This window comes from Indicator indicator, chromosome 16, assembly GCF_027791375.1.
Source record: "Indicator indicator isolate 239-I01 chromosome 16, UM_Iind_1.1, whole genome shotgun sequence".
Classification (NCBI taxonomy): domain Eukaryota; kingdom Metazoa; phylum Chordata; class Aves; order Piciformes; family Indicatoridae; genus Indicator; species Indicator indicator.
In genome coordinates, this window is record NC_072025.1 from 17161487 (window position 1) to 17180707 (window position 19221).

Consider the following 19221-nt stretch of genomic DNA (forward strand, 5'->3'; position numbering starts at 1 on the left):
TGAGAGAAGATGATACGGAGTCTCAAAAAACAAAGGCCCAAATTAACAGAGATTAAACCCAAACCCCTCCCTTTTATTTCTGCTCTTGGGCCTCTAGACTTTAACATCAGAGGATTTGATCCCCAAACTGGAAACTCTGGAACTTTTCATGCAGAGTGCCTCCAGTTCTGTTCAAAGTGCCTCCATCTGTTCAAAAGCAAGCTGACAATGACCTAGCACACTCACTCGGGCCCTGTAGCAGGGCATTAAGATTGTCATGACTGACTTGTGCCTTCTTGGATCGTCAGACACTTTCTCCTTCAAATATTTCTCAGAACGAATCCTTGTTAAAGGCAGGGTGGGAGGAGGGCACAAGTAATTATTTTCCTCCTCCTGACACATCCCCAGACAGCACTTCTGAGTGCTGTATTTAGGCAGAGTTAACGTGATGTAGGTAGCCAGTACTGCATTTTCATTGGTTTATGTTGATTCCTCCCTGTCAGTATTTGTCCACACTTAGGAAGAGCAGTAGTTTAAGCTGCAATTTAATTCTCTGTAGATGGAGATTTGCTGTGACAAAAATGTCTGTCATGCTGGCAGTCTCTCACATCTGCTGGAGGCAGAAGAGCACGTGAAACAGTAACTCTGCCAGCAGATGTGGTTCTGTAGGGACAGTGGTGTCTGTGGTACGAAAATTCTCACCGAAAATACAGATCTGTGGGGACAGTAAGCATCTGTGTTAGTGACAGCTTTGCAGCATCTGCTGGGACAGTAATGTCTGTGATACATAAATGCATCCCTGCATCTGCTGGGGCAGCCAGAGAGAGATATATTGTATATATCCAGGTTTAGATGTGAAAATCTCCTTCAGTTTAATTTGAGAGATTTGTTTGATTCCTCTTCCCACAGAGTTCATAAGAGTGGCTTTATGTGCGAAGAGCTAAAGGTATTCCTGAGTCTTGCACACTGGACAGACTGCCATGTTTCAGCTTCCAAGGAATACTGCTACATTTTCTCCTACCATAGCACTAATCATTAATGGCTTTGTTCTCAATGAACAGCCTGAGTATCTTCAGTGATGCTCTTGTGAGTGCTAATGCTTTGTGCCTGCAGTGAGAGCATTACATGAGAAATGTGTTTGTTCAGACCGGAGATTCACCACACACGCAGTGTTCTGACCCAGACCAGATATGAAACCCTCCTGATTTACAGGTGTGCACAGATAAAGATTTTTAACTTGACCTCATCTCTAGGTTATGCACCAGACCCACATTAGGAAGGATTGCACTGAAGACAGTCAATTTTGCAGCAGCAGCAGCAATTCCATTCAGATGTCAGGGTATTTCGCTACAACAAAGGCTGATGGTTGACATTTTTTCTTGGATAGAGACAGATGCAAGAGCTTCTGCCTCAAGGTTATCCATTATACAGTATATTAACTTGGTGTTTTAACACTGTGCTTCCTGCAGAGACAGAAATGAATGATGATTGATACTTATCAATTAAAATCTAATCTTTTCCTGTGTTTATGTCTGTGTTGAACTTCAATCTACAAGGCAATTCTGTGACCGGGATTATGGTCAGGGATGTATTATGCACTCATTTATTATGAGCATTGCATTTGTGCCTAGATTTTGCCTATGCAAAATCATATATAAACATAGTCTTTCTACAAAGGAGTTTAGAGACTATTAGCCTTAAAGGGGCAATTATTTTATCTTCCTTCTTGTAGCAACAGTAAGTGGGGGGAAGGCATGGAGAAGAGAGGAAGCAAAGGTTGTCCATGTTTTATCACCCTAATTATAATTAACTATATCAGAGCTTAAGATGAAATTAAAATTTAATTATAATTTACTATTCAGAGATTATAAAAGACTCAAGGTTATCAGCCACCTCACAGATCTGAGTTATCTAGCTCAGTGTAAATATACAGATATAAATATTTATGTATTTTTATTACAGCCACTGTTTAATACACAGTGCCCACAAGTGAGAGAGGTGCTTTACAGACTTCAGAGGCCAGTGCTGCATCACAAAACAAATACTGGCCCAAGGGCCATGATAACAAAGAGCTCCAATCCTGCAGCTGTGCACAGAACACTCCACTGAGAGCTCTGCACACAGGAGCAGCCTGGAAGGCTGGGCTCTAAACACATCAGTGTGAGAGCAAAGGCAGAGCTGATTTTTGTTCTTCAGCTCTGGTTGTTTAAATGCCACTTACCCCAGCTATACTGTGCCATAATCCTTGTTCATAAGCAAGAGGTAGAATGGAACAAGAAGTGAAGGAGGCTGCTCACAATCCAGGTGGAGAGGTTGGAAGCAGGCAGGTGATCTGGCTGCTTGGCTCTGATTTGTTATAAAGGCATTTTATGTATTTTGAACTGCCTATTACCAAAAAAAACCCTCCCTTAAATATATTGGAAACTAATTTCAGTTTAATAAAGCCATTAAGCACTGTTTTACGGTACTGTGTCAGCATTTTCAGAGACTGATTGTGGCTGCTAAAGGTCTGAGACCTTTGGGACAACTTGTGGAATGCAATTTTGCCACAGAGAACCTACGGTTTAAAAAAAATATTTTACAAATGACTGCTGTAACAGAGAGAGGTGTAGAATTACAGCCACGAGAATGCATGTGGGGCAAATCATCAACCTCAGCTCTTTGTTTGTATTTTCTGATGTGACATTCCTCATCACAAGGGAAAGAAGCACTTCTGCAGTTACCCTACCCCTAGGCCTCCATCCATCTCAGTGAGGTATCACAAAGCCACTCACTACTCCACCTCCATTTTATTTCTTGTCATTTATTAACATAACCATAGCATTCTGAGAGCTCTGTCCATCCCTTAGTATATAGTATCCAAAGTGGCTGGAACAACTGATGGAAAAAATAACCAACATTTTCAGATTCTGGATGAGCTGTTTATAAACATCTTGTCTAGGAGTGTCAAGAGGGAGAGCTAATGTCATTGAAAGATGAGAAATTCTGACATGGTGCTCTGAGATTTGACTGCCACTGAATGTAGGTTAATACAGGATTCACTGGGAAATCTGGCCTCTGTGTTGCTACATATTACAGGAAACGAAGGACCTTGTCATTTGTCTGCAGATTGCTAATTGCAGTTTATTGCATATGCAAAAGGCTAATTCAGGTCTGTTATCACAGTAATTGCATGCACTGTCTCAGAATAAGCTATACTCTTACTCTCATTGATGGTCTGGCCTGTGGGATCTGGGACATTGTTTTGTAAGATTATGGCAAAGACGAATTTTACAGTAAATGCTCCAACAGTAGGCAGCAGTGTCCTGAAGTGTAAACAAATGGGAGAGAGTAGAGTTGCAAGTCTCTGGTATGAAATACTTTTCCTTGACCCTTAATTTAGTTATTCCCTCAGCTGCATGTAATTTATTCTTTGTGATAATAAACTGAGAAGAGAGGTCTCATCTACTCTAAATGAAAATTATATCCTGGTCTTATTATTGCTAATGCTTTGTATTTAGGGTAGCATTTACAGGCCTCAGATTAATCCATGACCTCTTGATGCTAGGTGCTGTACATGCGCACACAGTAAGCTCACTACCCCAAAGACCTTACACTTTAATTAAATAAAGATTGGAGGAAGGACATTTTATTACCTCTGTCACAAATGGGAGATGATAACAGAGAGAAACTAAAAGGACTGAGAATTACACTCCTCCTGCAGCTGAGTCCTGTATTTGCCTGTAATATATCCTCCCTTCCTGCTTTTGTTAAGTTGCTGTAAAATGGTAGATGGTTGGTTTCTCCCCCCAAGATGGAATTTACTATAATTCTGCATAAATTTCAAGGTTTTATGAAATGAATGAAAGGCATTATGTGATAGATAACACTTCAATTTAGATCTGATTAAATTATTCTCAAGAAATACTTCTGTAGAGTAAGCAGATTCATATGAATTGCATGGAGCATGCAGTCACAAAGGTCCGGTATGCCAGTCGTGCATGTGTGCTCTAAGGCACATCAGGATAACTTCCCTATTGTTATTATTCCCTGTAGTTTGGTCTTAAATGTTTCCTAAAATAGTGAAAAAGCAATAGCCCTCAGGAGTTGGTCCATTCCACAGGATTCATGGCATGCTTGAAACACTAGTACATGCTTAGAGAAATGCATCTCCTTCCTACCCCTGCCCCTGGAAAGTGTCATGCTTGTTCCAAAATTCATTTTAAACATTTTTAATTAGAACTTCTATCTTAACATTAAAAAAGAAAGGTAGATCTGCACAGAATCTGGCTTTGAGAAGAATGTTCCTATAGAGGTACATACACCTGAAGATAATTTTATTCCCTTTTCTCCTTAGTCAGTACCTGGATTTTCATTGATCTTGGGGCTAAACACAGTCAGAGTTTAAGCAGATGGGGTAGGAAGAAGGAGGGAGAATAAAGGGGATAACATAAGTGAGGAGAATAAACAAAACAAAAGAATCCAAGCACAACCCAACCACTCTCTTCCCATCTTCACATTTCAGTATTTATGACCTTCAGTGTTGGACTTCAACTACAATAAGTCTCCATACTGACATGTCTTTCCTTTGTCTTTCTCCTGTCCTGCCTCTGGCTGGTTATTTTCTGTCTCATAGATTGCAGAGTCCTTGAGTTAAAAAGACTGCAAAGAAACAGATCTTTGATTTTAATAAAGAGCATTATGTTTATTGCTGCCAAAAAGTTCTGTCCATATGCTTTTTATCTGTTTAGAAAAAGGTGCTCAATGCTGAAAATAGTTAAGAGCTTTCTGGATCCTTGAGCACTTCTAAGTAATCTTTCATTTATTCCCCTATGGAAACCTTTATTGCTGCTCGTGGAAGCCATCGTTGCTGCCTGCTGAAGTAAGTGTAGATTTGTAAAATAAGGTAATCTTCTAAATATGAAACTACACAATCTCCTTAGTTGAAGTTGAGGACCAGCTAAGCCCCTAGGAAAGCACATCACTAGTGTATACCCTTGCTAGAAAACAATCCACTGGAGCTTTGTTATAAAACATGCAAACATCCTGAGGAAGTGACAGTAATTTGCAATAAACACTGTGTGTAAACAATTACCTGTGACTTGTTACACTTGTTTGTACAGGCAGCTGGCTAAACAAATCTGTGTGCACTTGTAAACGTCTCTCCCTGTCAAACTTCATACTGGAAAACATGTACTTAGTGTTTGATTTTTTTCTAAAGAAAAAGTCTTTTGTACCTGATAGCTGGCAAGAACTAAGTACATGTGGTTCTCATAGATATGTGGAGAAGAGATGGAGAAATAAGAGGCAGTGGTGCTGCTTTTATGAGAACAGTGAGGACACTTTAATGTCTAGTGACCAGACTGAAGGAAGCTTTTTGTGACAGGGTACTTGAAAGACGTTTTTACTGGTTGAGGGGGCCTGTGATGGCAGAAGTGTGAAGGAAAGTGATTTGGATATGCAAGCTCCAAGGAGGCAGGGGTGATTGATCTTATAGGGTTTAGCAAAATGCATGCAAAATGTTGGTGAATATGCTACAGCAGTTACGTGTGATGTGTTCTTCCCATTCTCTCATGAAACGAGGTGGAAGCGGCAGGCCGAGGGAAGCTGGGGAGCGCAGCGTTTGCCAGTCATGCTGCGGACTGTAGCTGATCGAAGCCCCAGCAGCCCGGCCTGGCAGGCTAGTGCCAGAGGACACAATCCGCACTTTAAGGCCCGTGCAGCCTGAAATACGGTGGCACTTGAGGCACTGCCGTCACAGGGCCCGGGACGCAACAAGCCCGCAGCACTGCCGGGGCCGCGACTCCCCCCGCCAGCTGCTGCCCCCCGCGTCAGCCGGGGCCTCTCGGCGGCAGCACCTCCAGAGAGCCTAGAAGCGCAGCCGCAGCCCCCGGGCCCACAAGCGTTGCGTTCTCACTTTTCAAGAGTCCGTGGCTGGGTCTGCGGCCCCAGGCCTGCACGGCCCAGTGCCGAGGAGGGAAGGCCCCGGGGACGGACTGCCCCGCCAACGCGCCCCGCAACCCAGGCCGCCGGGCCCGGGCGCGCCCGCAGCAGCTCCCCTCAGCCGTGGCGCCGCACTCGCGCAGTGCGCAGGGCGGGGGGAGGGGCGCGCAGGCGCAGGGCGCGCGGGGGCCGGCGGAGGGTCCGAGCGCCAGGCGGGCCGCAGCCGCCGGGTCTCTGAGGGGCGGCTCCCTCCGAGCCGCGGCGCTCCGTGTGGCTGGCAGGCTGGGCATGCTGGCGGCTTCCAGCGCCGCTCACTGCCTGACAGGCGGGATGCGGGGTCTCTGATGCTGGCCAGCGGCAGCAAGCTCCTTCCAAGGCAGGCGGTACACAAAGGACGGCGGTGTCCGCCCATTTCGGCACTCCCCGCCAAAGAAAAAAACAAATTACCACCTCAAAAACCGACACACACACAGGGGGGGATGGCAGCCGGGAGCGGGCCTGCTTTCGGGGAGGGGACGAGGGGGCGCAATACGAGGACGGCGAAGAGAGGGGCAGCCGGCGAACAATAGGCGCACGCCAGAACGGGCGATGGCATATAAGCGCCGGGGCCCGGTATTGTTTCACACCCGAAAACAAAGAGAAGAGCCGGGCCGGGACGCGGAGGGTGCGGGGGGGAGGAATGGGGAGGAGGTCAGCGCCGGCCCCTCCGCGCCTCGCCGGGCCAATGGGCGCGCGCAGCGATGGCGGCGGCGGCAGCGCGGGGCCGTCAGCTATCGCCGCTTACGCTGCGGCGCCCGGCGCGGCCCCCCCCGCCCCTGCCTCCCTCCGCCCGCCTCTCCAGAGCCGTCTGGCTGCAGCAGTTCCTCAGACAGAGGAGGGGAGAGGAGGGAAAAAAAACGCTGAGTGAGTGGAGTGGAGCCTGGGAGGGGCTCCTTAAAGAAACGCTGCCGTCGCTTGGCATTGTGGCCGGCGAGGAACTCGAGGGGGGGAAGCCATCGGAGCTCCTCTCGCTATCCTCTTCCCACCCCCCCCCCTCCCCACCCCCCAGCCGACCGAAAAAAAAAAAAAAAAAAAAGGAAAACCAAAAAAGACCTTCGGGGGGGGGGGGAGGGAGTCAGGGTGGGGGGTGTCCTGAGAACATGTTATAAACCGGATTGCACTGAGAGGAGGAAAAAAAAAAAGAAAGGAAAAAACCGATACAAAATATACAAGCAAAAGGCAACAACTCCCCGGTCTCCAGCAGTCGCCCACCCTCCCTTCCCTTCGCTCCTGCTGGCCATCTGCCTTGGGTTTTCCTTTGTGTCTGATCTTTTACTACTGAGCCGAGTGCAGGAGGAGGGTGCAACACACACAGGGACTATGCCCAGCTCGCTTTTTGCAGACATGGAGAGGAACGGGAGCGGCGGCGGCGGCGGCGGTGGTGGTGGTGGAGGGGGAGAGACCCTGGATGACCAAAGAGCCCTTCAGATCGCCCTGGATCAGCTCTCCCTGCTGGGGCTGGACAACGACGAGGCGGGCTCCATTTACGACAGCGAGCCTCGGAAAAAGAGCGTGAACATGACTGAATGCGTCCCGGTGCCCAGCTCGGAGCATGTCGCTGAGATAGTGGGGAGACAAGGTGGGTGACTGCATGCGAGGGGGTGTGGGTGAGCGGGGCTCCCCTCCGCGCTGCCGGGCGTGCGGCTCAGATGCGACACTGGCCATTCTCATCGAAACTGCAGCCCCACCGTGGTAGCCAGTGCCGGCTTCCCACAGACAAAGAAAGTGCAGCAGACGTGATGTTTCCGAGGACAATTATGCATCAGTTTCGAGATGCACTTTCAGCTGCCGGGAGGGGAAAAAATAAAAATCAGGAAAATAAAAATCGCTCTTTTCCTCCGGCTGCAAAAGTTAAGATTTTCAAGAGGAAACGGGAAGAAAATGGGAGCCTCGGTGCTTTTTTTGTGTGTCCTCCCCCCACCCTCCAAAGTTAAAAATCGTGGATTATTTTTAAGCAAGAGAAATGGAGTGGGGAAGTGGAACAATGGGATTGGAATAAAGCATCCGCAGTGGGGAATGTGGCTCATTCGGTACAGCCGCTGCTCCTCACCTTCTCAAGAACTGATTTTATTTTTCCGAGAGGAAAGTGCTGAGCAGGAATGTGGACTGGCGGGTGTGTTGATTTGTTAAGGCTGCTTGCATTTTTTTGGTTTTTTTTTCTGGTGGTGCAGTTTTATGCACACTCCGGGTTTTGTTGCCGTTCCTTCGAACTGCACGATGGTAGTTTTGGGGCAGTTTGCATGGCAGAGGTGTCCACTCGCGATGCCTTTGGGTGTGTGCCAGGGCTGTGGGATGACATTACACCGTCACTGGGCTCCTGGACGACATGCCAGCGATCATCAGGGGTAGGGGGCAAAGTGTTTCGGGTGGGTGTGTTTTTTTCCCCCCCCTCCCTAACTGCACCCAAATAATGGGTTGTAACCGGTTGACACCCCCCCCCCCCTCCCCTTTTTCCCCCTCCCCTTCGCCCTCCATCTCCCACATCTCGTTCCCAGGTTGTAAAATCAAAGCTCTGCGGGCAAAGACGAACACCTACATCAAGACCCCGGTTCGCGGGGAGGAGCCGCTCTTTGTTGTGACGGGCAGAAAGGAAGATGTGGCCATGGCCCGCAGGGAGATCATCTCGGCGGCCGAGCACTTCTCCATGATCCGAGCCTCGCGGAACAAGAACACAGCCCTGAACGGCACCGTTCCCGGCCCCCCGAACCTGCCCGGCCAAACCACCATCCAGGTGCGGGTGCCTTATCGCGTGGTGGGCTTGGTCGTGGGGCCCAAGGGAGCCACCATCAAGCGCATCCAGCAACAGACGCACACCTACATCGTGACCCCGAGCCGGGACAAGGAGCCGGTCTTCGAGGTGACGGGTATGCCTGAGAACGTGGACCGGGCCCGGGAGGAGATCGAGGCACACATCGCCATGCGCACCGGAGGCATCATCGAGCTGACAGACGAGAACGACTTCCACGCTAACGGCACGGACGTGGGCTTCGAGCTGAACGGCACGGGTAGCCTCTGGAGCAAACCCACGCCACCCAGCATCACGCCTACCCCGGGCCGCAAGCCCTTCTGCAGCTACCGCAACGACAGCTCCAGCTCGCTGGGCAGCGCCTCCACCGACTCCTACTTCGGGAGCGGCACGGGGACGGGCGGCGGGGCCCGCCTGGCCGACTATAGCCCCCCGAGCCCGGCACTCAGCTTCACCCACAACGGCAACAATAATAACAACAGCGCCAACGGCTACGTGTACGGCGGGGGCGGTGGCAGCGACGTCCTCTCCTCCCCGGAGTGCTGTTCCGATCTGCCCTTCGACTCGCCGCCCGGCTTCGACCTGGCGCCCGCCCCGCCGCCGGGGGCCGCCCTCATCTGGCCGCAGTTCGAGCGCGGCCCCGCCGCGCCCCCCTCGCCCGCGTCCTCCCCCGCCGCCGCCTTCCCGGGCGCCGCGCCCGCCAATGCCAACCTGGCGCTGCTGGTGAGCGGCCCCCGGCGGGGCGGTGGCGCCCCGCCCCCGGCGCGGCTCTCCCCGCCCTTGCACGGCAGCGCGGCAGGGTCCGAGCACCCGCTGGCGCGGCGGGTGCGCAGCGACCCCGGCGGGCGGCTGCTGGCCGCCTCCTACCCGCTCTACGCCAACGGGCTGGGCTCGCACCTGCCGGGGCTGCCCTCCGACTCGTCGGCTTCCTCTTCCTCCTCGTCCAGCTCCTCGTCCAGCTCCTCCTGCTCGTCGTCGGGCATGCGGCGGAAGGGCAGCCGCGACTGCTCGGTCTGCTTCGAGAGCGAGGTGATTGCGGCGCTAGTGCCCTGCGGCCACAATCTCTTCTGCATGGAGTGCGCCAACCGTATCTGCGAGAAGACGGAACCGCAGTGCCCCGTCTGCCACAGCGCCGTCACCCAGGCTATCCGCATCTTCTCCTGAGGGCCGCCGCCGCGGGGGCGGGCCGGGGAGCGAGGGCCAGTGGGGCCAGGGCAGGGCCGGTGAAGCTGGGGCCGCCGCCCGTCAAGGGGGAGCAGGCTGCGAGCGCGCCGCTGCCGGGGCAGGGCTGGGGGGTGGTGGTGACAGCGGGTGCATGCTATAAATAATAACGGGCGACTCCATTCTAGTGCTAGGCTAGTTTTTACACTGTACTTTAATACGAAGCTTCCAAAAACTTCCCCTTTTTTATAAACAAAGAAACAAACAAAAAAACCTAGAAAAAATATTGGAAGTAGAAAATGCTTATGATGATGACAATGGTGTGTGGACTGTTAGTAAACGTGCTGGTAGTTCCTAGGATGCTTATTACGAAATAATTAAATCTATGGGTGGATACTTTTCTGAATGTTCTTGAAAAGGCAAGAAGTTCCTGTGAAAAACCACGATACTGCAGCTTTATCAAAGTTTAAAAAAGAAAAAAAAAACAAAAAAACCTGAACTGTAACATATCTCTTATATATATTAAAAACGTTTAAAGGTTTTAAAGATAAATTGCATTAATACAGATTGAAGTATTTTATTCTTTTTTGACTTGAAAAATTATATTTCATATTGCAAAGATGTTTACAAGTATTTTAATTTAAGTTCAGTGAACTTTTTGTAGCTGGGTTAAATCTTTTTTATTTTAGTATGGCCTTATGGCAAAGAACACTGTATTATTTTAATATCACACAATTGTGAACGGAATTACAGACCATAAAATGTGTAATGCTTTGAACAGTATTCTGTTGGGATGGAGATTTTATAGGTTCAGAAAAAAATCTTTTAAATCTGCTTCACCCAGCATATTTTCTATTCAGTGATATAAAGCATATTTTATTCTATATTATTACAAAAAATGGAAATGTATAAACATATGTCAAAAGGAACTGTTGAAGCTTTCTAACATTTGTATAAATAGAATTCAGTGGAAATGACAAAAATTCTGTTGCACCACTATAGTTTTAGTATTTCTATTTTAATACATTTGTTTACCACTTGTTTATGTATATGTAGGTGACGTTACTTGAGCTTAAATGTACTTTACTGAGCAAAGTTTAAAAACAAAGTATATTTTATTTTATGATAAAGGGCCTTTAACCTCATGGTCAAATACTAATATTATATTTGCTGAGACAAGATTTGAAATTGTATCAAGAGTTTTATTTTTCTGACATTTAAAGTTCTACATAATAAAAGTAAAACTTAAGTAATGGTGCTACTTCATGTTTTTTTAAGTATTTCTATATAAATAAAATAAAATATTACAGAAAAAAAAAAGCACTTGGTGTGGTCATTGGACTTGATGTGCTGAGAGGACTCTTCTGGATTTTTTTGTTACCTACTTGTAGCACTGAAACATGTTGGGAGTTTAAATTGTGTCATGTTACTATTGCTGGAACTGTTTAACTTGTGAAGGTTTCCGGAACAACCCTCCCCAATGATCAGACATTGTAACAAGTTTTTGAGGGGAAAAAAAACATACTGTCTTTTAGTATCCGGCATGTTGCTGGGGTTAACCCACTCCTTAAAATGCTAGGTTTACAGAATTTCCTAGTCATGAAAAGTACTTGCTTTTGTATGAATTGTTACTTTTAGCAGAAAAAGTGTATGTAAGAAAGAGAGCTGATGGCTTGCTTAGCTTTGGGATCTGAAAGTAGATTGCAGGAGAGGCTCCTTTGTTGTGATGTGCTGATGGGGGCCTGAATCCTGCAGATCCTGGCTCTGCCATAACCAGGGACCTCAGAGCTGCATCCCAAACTCCCATTTTTTTCTAGAGCTGAACAAGGGCTTTAATATCCTTCCTCAATTCTTGAAAGTGCTTCTTGGTATTTGGCAGTTGTGGTTCAGATAATTGGTGCTGACAAGCGTACTTGAATAAAAAATTTATTGCCGTGTAAAGTTTGTTTGCTTTTGATGATGCCCACAGTGGTATTGGGGTGGAGGAAGTACAGATGGTTTCTAATGAGCCCACGAACCCACCAGGCAAACCTGTCAGTATTTTTGTTGCTGGTTGCAGTTCTTGTGTTTGAGTGAACGTGTGGTATGAAGTGCGTTACAGCAGAATTTCAGAAGGCAGCTGCAGATCACTTAAGTGTTTGCTTTTGAGGCTGCTGGTGCACTTTTCAGCAGGGGACTGAAAATAAACCAAACCCAGCCCCCGTGTATTTCCTAGGTTTTACATTGTGCTTGGCAGTGTATGCCAGAGCTGCTCTGCTTGGATCTCCTTTATGGACTCCAGAGCTGCTGGTTGGGTGGGAAGGGGGAGGAGGGAGGATGTGGCAAGGGATGATGGGATCTCTTTGTTTGATTCGATTTTGCTTCTTTCATTGAACTGTGATTGTGGCATCATCTGATTTGTAGAGTTAAAATCCCTCCCTGAGTGTTGCATTTGGCTCAGGAAGCTTGTCATTTTGAATGGTGGAAACAAAAAAACCCCAGTGATTTGGAAAAGAGTCCAGAGGGTGACAGAGAAGATGGGCTTAATGGAAGAAGTGGTATAGACATTGGAAAAAGCCCTTTGCAAAACTAGGATCAGGAAGTTTAGGTCCACATGTATGTTTTCTTAATGATGGGTGTTTAGGAAATGTACTCAAAATGCGTCAATCAATTTCTTGTTTCGGTGTAAACATCCTGTGCTAGTGTCTGGGAAAAGCTGTGAAAATGGCTATAAATAAGAAAAGGTGAATTTTTAACTTTGCTTAACTTTCAAAGCTTAGTAAACCCAAAAGGTAAATAGGATTAAGAAAAAGCAAAAGCTAAATTATTGTGTTTATTTTTTTTTCTTTCCTTAACATAGAGCACTGTGTGACTCCACGGTGTTAGCTGCAGTGCTATGGGTGACTGAGCAGCCCTGGTGCCTGCAAGCAACGGTGTGTGTGCAGCAACTTGACGGTCACCCTGGCCTGGGAGGCTGCAGGGTGCTGCTCAGCTTGGCTGCCCAGTCCCTTGTTCACTGCAGCTCGCCCCACTGTCTGTGTTCATCTCACAGGACTTAACCTTGGTATTTTCTTCACCGAACTGTGGTAGAAACAAAGGCAGTCCCCTGTCTGTCTGTGGCCTGGATGCCTTTTTTGGCCTCTGTATGCTGTTCTATGCCCTGTGCATTCTCCACGTGTGTATTGTTTTGAGACAGGAAGATGAGCTGCAGTGCCTTAAAAACTGATTGTGTTCATTGTTCTTTGGGAACCAGTCTGGATTGCACTTGCTTTGGTGTCTGACGGTGCAGCAACTGCCTTTTGCCCCGTTTTCCAAACATGCATGCCTGGTGGTGGTGGCAGAGCTGGCCCTTTGCTGCCCCACACACCAGCAGGGTCAGCAGTGTCCACCCAAGGTAATTCCACCACCCAGTCCCTCCAGCCACCACAGGGCCAATGTGTTCCACTCTGCTGGAGGATGTTTCAGAGATGTACCAGCATGTGTGGTGTCTGTTGCACTACAACTCCTTGCTTGCTGAGTTGCAGTGATGTGTCCAGAACACAAAGCTGCTCCTGCTGGTGGGGTGTAAAATCCTGGTGGTGGAGAGCAGTGCTCAGGAGCAGAGGCAACATGGAGAGGAACATGCAGGCTACACATGTGCACTGCCCAGGCTGTGCATCCTGGACCAGATTTATGCTGTAGGTCAGTGCCTCAGACTGCAGAAGCCATAAATCAGTGCAGAATTTGTCCCAGGCTCTGGGACCATATGGTGTGCAGGAGATGCCCGCGCAGAGAGAGAATAAAGGCCTGTACTTGGTGCAGAAATAGTCCAAAGCCTGAGAAAGGGGCAAAGTTCAGTTTCTAATTGAGTGCTTAGAAATATATAGATGTGTATGGCCAATGTTTATCTTCCAGAACAGAGATCACTTTGTTTTTCAGATGTTTGTCTTTTGATGCTGAAAGCTGTACACGAGGGTCTCCACCACCAGAGGCTCCTCTGCAGACTCTGGAACTGCTGGGGCGGGGTGGGGGTGGGGAGGTTATGCCTGCTGCGGGTGAGCAGCCTGGTGCTGCCACCCCAACTGCCTGTCTGCAGGGGTCAGCAAGGATCTGCACGTTTGGGTTGTTGTTCTGTCCTTCCTACTGTACATGTATGGTTCCCAGTGTGTATAAATATAACCACCTCAGAAAAAAAAAAAAAAAAAGATACATTTAAATTTGTAAGAGTTATGCCAAGTCCTGAGCTTAATTATTTCTCTCTCCATATCTTATACTACATGGAATTCAAAGAACAATCAGACATCAAAGCCAGAGCCCTATACTGGAAGAAAGGTCGTTCCACTGTTTTGTTTTAATAAAATAAATTATAATGATCAATTTAATCTAAATTTACTCTTTTTTTTTCCCCCTGCAGATTGACTGAAATAAGAACTTAAAAGCAAACTTTGAATTTAGTAGTAAGAATCTAGCATGGTAAGGTATTTACATTGTTTTCGTTTGATGTTTCTCTCTGTCAATCCCCTCACCCATCTTTTTATCTCCAGTCTCCTGGTCTTGCCATTTTGGAAACTGTAAAGATGTTTTGCTGTCACCGAAGTGAATGGAATTCTGCTGCTGGAAGAGCCTGCTGGTGAGTGTTGCTTTTAATTGATCTAGAAATAGCAAAAACTAATTATTCACCCTGCCTCTGCTTATTTGTTTCCTCTACCTGTTGCCTCTTTAGCAGAGATGATTTAATTAGAGAACAAAGGCTGCTTTAAATGTAAGGTAGTTAAGAGATCCTTCAGTCTGTATAATCATTTGATTTTCTAATTTGCCTTTTTATGGTAGTCTGACTGGCAAGTGCTGAAGGGCCCAGGTCTGAAGGTAAGAGCTCTATCCAACCATGAGAGATGTGGGAAGAGGCTCATAACTACTAAATGACTGACTGACTGACTGACTAACTGATTAACTATATCTATACCTGACCTTGTATTTGCTATATCCTTGTGTACGCCAGTGAATCTGTCAAATCCTCCAGAAATTCACAAATTACAAAGGCTTTTCTCTTTCAGGGCATTAACAGGAAACTCAGTGTCATACAAGAAGACGTTTTATTGTAGTTTTACTACTTAAGAGTAAGGATTTTAATGAAGCTTTCACAGTTGGATATGTAAAATAATTAAATCTCATCTAATTTCTAAGTTTGATTAAAAAGCGGAAGGCTTAGTTTCAGTGAGCTAGACTGTATCACGATGTGCTGATGCAGTGATGAAGCTGTACTGCAGCCATTGAAGCATTTGGTAGGTGGACTATTCTTTCTGTTTTCTGTACACGTAGAGCATGTGCAGCTGACTGTGCTCTAGACACATGCACACATATGCATACAGCATTGTGAGCACTCTGGGGTTCTGATCTTTTAAGATTTGTTCATTCTTGGTAAACAGTCTTTATCATGTGATGTCGAATTTGTGGCCTTAAGGAATATCAGGTGGGGCTGTGGCTACAGAAAGCACCTGTGTCCATCCTGGGCTGTATTTCCATGAGCTTTGGGCTCCATAAAACCAATAGCAGGAGCCCTCCTTGATCAGGATTTACCTCTCCCCATAAACTAAACTCTGGCAAATAAGGTCTGTTGGCACATAAAACCTTGTCCAAGGCACACAGATATATCTATGGGTTTGAGGGAGTTCTTTGTTAGGGAAGTTCTTGCTGTATCTTCATTGACAACTTACAGCTCTCCACTGGTAAGATGATGACTGGCTAAGAAAACCAGTCAATTAAATGCATTCATACTAAATGCATCTTCTACCTTTACAACTCCAAATGTGATTGATTAACTGTCTCAAGAAATGTATAGCCTTTGATAAGGCTGCACCAAGAGGAGTGCCTTGTTAGTTTTAAATGGAGAGCCAAAAGGGGGTTTTGATGTTCCTTATTACTGGTTTTCCAGTTGTGATGGAGCCACAATACAGTAAAGTGCTTTTTCCTTTTATGTATGAGGGCTCTTCTGGCTTTCATACCTGGTAGATTGTGTGGCCCACTTTACATTAGTATGAATGGCAATTGAGTTAGTATGAATGGTAAATGTGACTGTCTGAGTGGGTGTATAGTCTGTTGGCTCCTATTTATCCTTTGTCTTTATGTTTTATTCACTTTTACCTTCTACATAAGAGCCTTAATTTAGACCTGAGGAAACAGTAGTAGTGCTCCAGTTTATTATAGATCTAGTGGCAGATTTTATTTGATTTTGATGTTCTCTCTGTTACGATGGGTGTACTAAAGAGCAGAAGCTATTTTAATCAAAAGAACATTTCAGTGAGAGCATGACCTATAAATAGTGGGTTTATAGAGCCACAAAAATTTCTGTTACACATTTGGAAATGCTTTCCAGGATTTAGCTGCAAAGGGCAAACAAATCATGCCCCTTTAAGAGTTAGAAAGAAAGAAAGAGTGTTTTTCAGGATCTTTGGTTCTGCCACTGAGTCATTGCATCATTTTCGTTACTTAATTTCACCTTTTATATGCTTCAGGATTTCCATCTGTGGATGAACTAATGACACCTACTTACAGACAGTATTGTGAAGATTAATTTGCATTATTGAAGTATCCTGAGGTGGAAGTCCTGATGTAAGTACAAAATACTGTTACTGATGCTTCGTAATTAATCAGGTCACTGTAGTCAGCATGTGGGAATCACACTGGTCTACAGCAAGCAAATACAGACCTGGGTTGTGCTTGAAATCTGTGGGTTGGGGTTTTCACACATCTCTGGTTTTTCATAATCTTATACAGTGAGTGTAGGACTCTTCCTTCCTCCTGCGGCACTCACAGGTGTGGTGGGTTTGACTCAGGAGAAAAATGTGATCCCAGAGGTTTATATACATCTCTGGTAGGCTTTGTTGAGGCTACAGAAAGGCAGCTTTGGCTAGCAATTTTCTTGCCCCCTCTGGTTTCCATGCTAACACTTTAAAATGGGATGCTCTTTTAAACAGAGATGGAAACACTGGCACTATAAAGAAGTGTAGAGCACTGATCTAGTTACCCCTGTGTATGTGGCTGGGTATTGCTGAAAAGAGCTTTTCCTGCATGAAGGAGGACAGGAGGAGTGATGCCTTATATCATGAAGCATTAGAAGGGAATGGATGTTGTGAAATTGTTCATAAGGCCCTATGAGAAGAGGCTGAGGGAGCTGGGGTTTAGCCTGGAGAAGAGGAGGCTCAGGGGTGACCTCATTGCTGTCTACAACTACCTGAAGGGAGGTTGTAGCCAGGTAGGTCTCTTCTCCCAGGCAACCAGCAGCAGAACAAGAGGACACAGTCTCAAGTTGTGCCAGGGGAGGTATAGGCTGGATACGAGGAAGAAGTTCTTCACAGAGAGAGATTGCCCATTGGAATGCGCTGCCCAGGGAGGTGGTGGAGTTGCTGTCCCTGGAGGTGTTCAAGAAAAAACTGGATGGGGCACTTAGTGCCATGGCCTAGTTGATTGGATAGGGCTGGGTGATGGGTTGGACTGGATGATCTTGAAGGTCTCTTCCAACCTGGCTGATTCTATGATTCTATGATAATTCTTAGGGATAATAAGGTCTGTTCTTACTACTCATGTCCCAGATGCTGTTTGTGTAATGATATGACTACAGATGTGCAGGTCTTAGACCACACCTTTCAAAAAGAGAAGAATAGCTGGAAAGAGTGGAATTTGCCTGAGTCTTGCTGTAATTAAATGCTGTGAAACATATACCTATTTTTTCATAATGTTGAATACAGAGATGACAGCAAAGTGAATGTCACTGCTGTCCAGAGACCAATCACATTCCTAGAGGCCCCCTTGCACTTCTTGTTGCAAATCAGTCACTGTGTATTTTTTTTCTTATTATTTGCAGTGATTGCACAAGTGCAGGTGGGAAGTTTAAAGCTTCACAAACATTCATGTTTCTTTCTCCTTATGTCACTTAAAAAGAAAAAAAAAAGTCAGTCACATGCAATTCTGAAACTGCTTTGTGTTTAAGATGTTTTCAGGCCACAAAAATGTAACTTTCTATGACTAATTTGAATTCAAGACCCAGTCTGGCAGAAATCATCCTCAATCTTTGCAGTCACGGGGTTCTTGGAAAGCTCTTTCCTGGCTGTGCAGGAGGTCAGTCTCTTAAGGAGTGAGTCTGTGCACAAACGTGCAGCGCTGCTAATGAGAGGAATTTCACACTTCTCCCCCTGACACAAGCTCTGTGTTCACTGAGCTGACTGCTGCCTCCACAGCCTGCTCCTATTAGATGGTGTAATGAATGTTGGGCTGTTACTGAGCTGGCATAGCGAAATACTGTAACTCTGGCTGAAGAGATGGCTTCCAGAAGGGAGGGTCACCCACTCTGCAAAAGTAAAATGCAGTTAAAGCAGGGTCTTCTGTCTGTCTCTGAGAGTGTCTCTGCTAGATGGCTGCCCTTCCTTTCCCCAGTGGGGGTTTTCAAACCAAATGGCCCTTCCATCATCACTCTGGTTTAGCAGCAATGTTGCCTGTCAATAGCAGCAAGCTTCACTTCTTCCCCAGCTAACTGGTAGTCAGACAGCCAAGGAATGGTCTATCCAAAATTAGGATATGCCTGGTGCACCATCTGCTGGTGGTGTTCCCATCAGCCTAATTACACGACTTTTGGGTCAGACAGTGTCTCCTTGTGTGGCCTTTGGCAGCTATGGGATGCCTAATGCTGCATGAATGTCTAATGCAGAGTTTGATGGCTATGACTGAGGCTGCAGCTCTGTGCTGGAACTGAAAACATCCATGTAGTTTCCATAGAAAACCAGGTCAATGGCATTTCCATAAAACATTGCCCCAGGGAAAGCTGTTGGTTGCACGTTGCCTGTAAAAACCCATGCAGGGTGAGCAGTTGCCAGCCCATGTCTTTTGAGAGTAAAGGTCAGTTAAAGAGTCAAATTGATTTAGACTGATTTCAAAATCTTAATTCATTGTGAGTGTCATCCCTTATCCACTTATCTTCACCTTCTCTTTTGTGCATTTGAGAACACTTGTGAGGTGTCTTATGAACATTGCAAGCACAAAGAATATGGCTTTGTACAGGTAGACTAAAAAAAAAAAAAGAAATTCACTTTATGTTTTGTTTGACTGTAAAATTTTAGATAGAACTATTCTGTCTTTTCAACAGTTCCTGTGGGGAAACTGCCTTTTTTTTTAATGGGCAAAAGCAAGGTATGAGGATAAAAGACAATTCATTGTAGATGAAGGCTGTAATATGCTTGTTCATTTCAAAGGAGAATGTATAACTAATTACCTCTTAATTAAATCTCTAATGTCAACAGGTGTTTTCAAGAGATCTTTCTAAGCTACATTTATTTTTAGTGTTGTTTAAGATCATCTTTTTTTGCCTACATCTCCCTTCATGCATTATTGCCTTTTAAACAGTTTTCCCTCTTTCATCATCAGCT

General features: G+C 46.2%; 1 protein-coding gene across 1 annotated transcript; it reads left to right on the forward strand.

The window, feature by feature from the left end:
• Nucleotides 1–7260: 7260 nt before the first annotated feature.
• On the forward strand, nucleotides 7261–9850 carry MEX3B (mex-3 RNA binding family member B). The gene is made up of 2 exons (XM_054388066.1): nucleotides 7261–7519; nucleotides 8436–9850. Exons 1-2 carry the CDS (start codon nucleotides 7261–7263, stop codon nucleotides 9848–9850), a joined length of 1674 nt encoding a protein of 557 aa, XP_054244041.1.
• The last annotated feature ends 9371 nt before the right edge of the window (nucleotides 9851–19221 follow it).

Bases quoted from the DNA above. Each gene is read 5' to 3' on its own strand.
- MEX3B (XM_054388066.1), top strand. From the start codon at position 7,261: ATGCCCAGCTCGCTTTTTGCAGACATGGAGAGGAACGGGAGCGGCGGC. The intron at 7,520-8,435 runs GTGGGTGACTGC...TCTCGTTCCCAG, and splicing joins TGAGATAGTGGGGAGACAAG to GTTGTAAAATCAAAGCTCTG.